At 39.3% G+C, this 4721-nt stretch overlaps 1 protein-coding gene across 1 annotated transcript; it reads right to left on the reverse strand.

Moving 5' to 3' along the window:
* Positions 1 to 540: 540 nt before the first annotated feature.
* Positions 541 to 2681, reverse strand: LOC120545862 (synaptic vesicle 2-related protein; the record flags this gene model as incomplete). Its single annotated transcript, XM_039780485.1, is given in 8 exon segments — positions 541 to 558; positions 560 to 682; positions 824 to 910; positions 1277 to 1279; positions 1667 to 1741; positions 1835 to 1956; positions 2444 to 2548; positions 2627 to 2681. Coding segments are annotated over 8 exon segments (588 nt in total), but the record flags the coding sequence as incomplete, so codon positions are not given.
* Between the last annotated feature and the right edge of the window lie 2040 nt (positions 2682 to 4721).

The following is a 4721-nucleotide window of genomic DNA, read 5'->3' on the forward strand; positions in this document are numbered from 1 at the left end:
TACAATAAACCTTTGCATATCTGCAAACAAGTCTCTCCTGATTGAACTGTAAATGAGAAGACTATGTGAGACAGTCAAAGATATTTGACTTTTTCGATTAAATAAAAGCATGTCAAACTATACATTGTCTGGCCCTTGATGGGATTCTCATTTTCCAGTCTGGCCCTTAGTGAAATTGAGTTTGACATCGCTAGGCCCTAGATGGAAGAGAGGGTAAACAAACCAGTCCAACCACAAGTGTGCTTCCGCTCTCATTACAGGGACGCAGCAGAGGAGCCCAGTTGAAAATGCCTATGGGAAGTAGGCCTACCCTCAATTATCACTCCTTGCCCGTAATGACATTGTCCCTGGTTGTTCTCGAGCCATCATCGCTCGCAGGATTCAATCCACAGTAACTGGCAACTGTGGCATCTGCAGCAGACTGGGAGTTGACAAAATATCCTTTCTTTTCCATTTTTTTCATTCTTTCCAGTTGATTTATATCTGGTCAGAGGAATGTGTTGTATCGTTTGACTGGCTGGTTGTGGTGATGGTCTGCCCTCAGGCCTCCTGATCCAAGACTGGACTCCTTCATAGCTCTGCCTAACGTCTCAATGGGCAGGATCAAGGATGCAACACCTCCCAGCAGACTAAGGCCACAGTAAAACGACAGGGCCCCAAACATTGACGTCCTGAGCAAGACCTAGAGCCAAAACACAAAATGTGAGAAGCCAGGTGGAGAAACATACAGCCTGAAGGAGTCTCTGATATCAAACTGGTGCTGGAACTAATTTTGAACGAGTTTCTTTGGAAAGTACCAATGGAGAGGGTCACTTCTGCATACCTGTGCTACCAAGGGGGTAATCACGACACCCATCCTGGATATTGCACTTGAAATCCCCATTGCTAAGGCTCTGTTTTCTGTAGGGAACTGAAGAAGTACATTTTTAAGTGTCCGCAGCTCAAGGCCAGATAAGCCGCGCGGACTCCACCGCTCGCCGCGACCGCTCTATGATCCTCGTTACTCGCTTTTTAGAGTTATTTTAGAGTTTTAAGAGTTATAAAAGAGTTACGCAGCAGTCAAGGGAATCAGATTAGAAAAAGAGCTTTAATGTGCACGAAAGTAAATCAACACACAAGAAAGCCCGAGAAAGTACCGGTAAGCTTGCTAAAGATTCCTTTGTCTTACTCCACTTTTTATCGTAAAAAAGAGAGATCCTCCCCCTGCCAAATGCTCCAATGACCACCTTCAGAATATGCGTGTAAAGCTTCAATTGGCTACTTCGAAGCTTAAGACCACCTCTTCTGGGGATTTTCCACTGTATGAAGTCATTTTGCTGATCTTGCAGTTTTGAGTGAACTTTTCACCGGGTAGACTATCCGCAACTAGCGCGACTGCTTCAATGGTATATCATCGTGGCTAGTAGCAACTGTATCGCAGCCGCAGCAGGTGTTCTGTGGTACTGAGGGTGGTATGTGGAGGGAGAAGATCTTTCCTTATTTTCAAGGCAGAATACATGTCATCTCTTATGGAGTATCATACTAATTGTACATTATATATTTTATACCAGATTTTATCACATTTTGCCACAACAGAACACCTAATGAAAGGAGAGAGCATTTTTGTCAAGTTCAAATGACATTTCAAAAACAAATGTTAAAGTTCTAAAATGGTATGTAGACCTACCTCTGCTGTGTACACATAAGCAACTTGGAATCCTGCATAGATGAAGGCTCTGGCAATAAAGATGCAGATTAATAGCTGTCCTGCGTGGACAGAAAGACAGACACAGAGTGTTAAGAGGTCAGCCCTGAGGTTTGCTGTTGTGCCAGTATGACAAAATAGCACACAGACACAAACTTACCTCCCAATACAACCATATAATGGCAGAATGCACAAAGAAAACAAGAAGAAGGAAAAAGCCATGCTCTTCTTCCTGCCAATACAGTCAATTGTCAGAAGGCCAACTAAAAGACCTGAAACAAACAGCAAACATCTTTTAAATGTGGCAGTTAAGAGTTGTAAAGACACAAATTATTTACAATTTAACAGCCTAAGCCACTCCCTTAAAAACACCTTTGTGTATCTAGCTGGTCTAAGGTTAAGTACTGCAGGCCTGAGGGGTAACAAAGGTGAGCACATGTCAACATGCCTAAAAGACTTTAAACCATTTTTTTAAGAAAGTCGCAATGTAAATGTATGTGAAGACAAATGTAAAGATAGCTCAGTGTGTGCACCAACTTGATTGATTTGTTTGTTGAAACATTTCATGTTTGGCCTGAACGTATGGTTCCTCAGTGAGGAATTTAGAGAAAATAAGAATGCATTTGCAAAATCCATCAGCTCTTGAATTTGAACAGAAATCATATCTGTGTTGTTTCAGATCTTTTTTTTATGGATGTAGTAATGAAAACATGTGGAGGAACCCCCTTTATTAACAAATGCTAATAGGGAGCATTTTACCTGGCATTTCAACAGAGGACATCCATAAAAGGTCTTTGTAGTCAGCTGATGTAAAATTTGTGCATTCCAGATTACATCTTGGTTCAATATTAGCCCCTTGCGTCACTATATAGAAGGACAGTTTTGTTTAAAATGCAATATGACAAATGTTAAAAGATGATCCATCATGGAGCTGTTACTTACCCTGACATGAATGTCCAGCTTGGAGCAGCTCAGTTGTCATCAGGATTATCCCATAATATCATCCCGATGTCATGAGAGCCACCTGATAGGCGGACAGCATCCACTCACAGTGCAGCTGGGCGCCCAAGATGCTGAGGATCATCAGCAAAGCTGAATATTCTTTATTTAAATTAGTGTAATTAATTAAATTACAAATAAAAATCTATCCAGTAGAGATGAATCAAACTGTATTAATCTCCCATTGCCCCCTTAATAAAGGCTCTCAGTTTATGTTTGAATCCAGACGTCCTTACAATAAGTACAACAGTAAGCTTAAGCTTAATTTATTGATGACCAAAAGGTAAAGCAAACAGAGAGGATGTGTTTCAGGACCCTTACACTAATCCTGTGACCACACTAATGTTATATAGTAGAGATTAACAGCTGTAATTATGAAATGAAACAAATATTTAATATGACCAAAGGGAGGATGATGTAAGGTACAGCTTACAGCTATTAGCCCTGTGGTTCACTATAGCTGATTAACTGTTATAGCCTGCAGCCGACAGCAGGTTGTGCTCTCACCCTTCTGGTGTTGTCAAATAGCCACAAGGCTATCAAGGTTGTTGATGTCTTTAGTTCATAGTTGTGTGTGTATTTATATTCACATACACAACAATCATAGTGGTAATTACACTTACCAAAGCCTATTTGATCTCTTCCCAGAAGCCCCAGGAGAGGAATGGATTAATTTAAAATGTGGTACTATTGTCTAATAACAGTATTACTTCCTGTAGCATGTCTGAGAACACCACACTCAGACTTTATGAGGCTTTGACTTCAGTGTGCAGTTCTGGCCTGCTGCTCCTCTGACACTGGACTCTGGGCTACCTACAGCATCTCAAACAAGTTTCTAGTAACTGCAAACTAAAATGAACTGAAACCCAGTAGCTACATAGAACTTAAAACATACCTAAAACATACAAAACATGATGCTATGCTTAGTAAAATGGTCAGCATAAAGTGAAAAGTATATGAGACTTCCTGTAAATTAGTAACATTCAGAAACACAGGTATTATCCCCATGGTAAAGAGATGGAGTACGGATATCCTTTAGTAAAAGTCATGAATTCAACATCCTACTTAAGTAAAAGTGTTGTCCATACATATTATCTTCACAATTGTTTGGAGATTTCTTTTATCTTTGTTACTTTCTTTTTTAAATATTTCATAATCTTACTTTTTTGGGGCTCTAGCATTCATCTAAATGAAACAATCTAAAAAGTTTAGAATGGAAATCCCCCTTTTTAACTCATATACAACTATGACAAGGAACTCAAAATATACACTTCCTTTAGTAAGGCGCCACAAGCCTAAAAAAACGTTACAAGCCACTGGTTTAAGTAAATATTATACATTTATTTTATAATTATCATGTGTTTTTTATGTTTCTGAAAAGTAGCCATAAAATTGTTGAAAAAAAAGTACAATATATCTCTTTAAACTGTAGTGGAGTAGAAGTAAGGAAATACTCAGTACTAGGCAGTACTAGTACAGAGTAAATGTACTTGCTAATGCAGCATGTTGCATGGACATGGCCTATTTACAAAAAACTCAGCAGTGTGATATGCTGGTAAGCATATGCCACAATTTTGGTTTTAAATTAAACTTATAACACTTACATTTCCCAATCGAGAGTGGCATCTTGTCTGTGACTGTTGTTGAAGCTTTCAGTCCTATGCTGTACCTCTGCAAGTGAATAAGGCCAACCTGAAAATGAAAGCTGCAGAAAAGTAGGACACTGCGAGGACATGCTGAGGCTGCTGCATTATGGGATGGTCATAAATACAGGTAGAATATACAATACAGCCCTCTGTCCCCACATCCTCTGTTCGCATCAGCTGCTCGGCCAGACTCAGACAAAACACAGAACCTTGGCAGAGAGCTTTTCTGATTTGCACAAAGAACTAAGACATGGATCCAAAGGTAAGATTTAATTAGTTTACTGTACATGCTTAAAATAAAAAAAATATATACATATTCTTTTTTATTTTCACACATGAATGACCTATCCTGCTAACAGATATTTAATCTCTTAAAATTCCTTCTGCACGCA

This window comes from Perca fluviatilis, chromosome 17 (assembly GCF_010015445.1).
Source record: "Perca fluviatilis chromosome 17, GENO_Pfluv_1.0, whole genome shotgun sequence".
Lineage (NCBI taxonomy): Eukaryota > Metazoa > Chordata > Actinopteri > Perciformes > Percidae > Perca > Perca fluviatilis.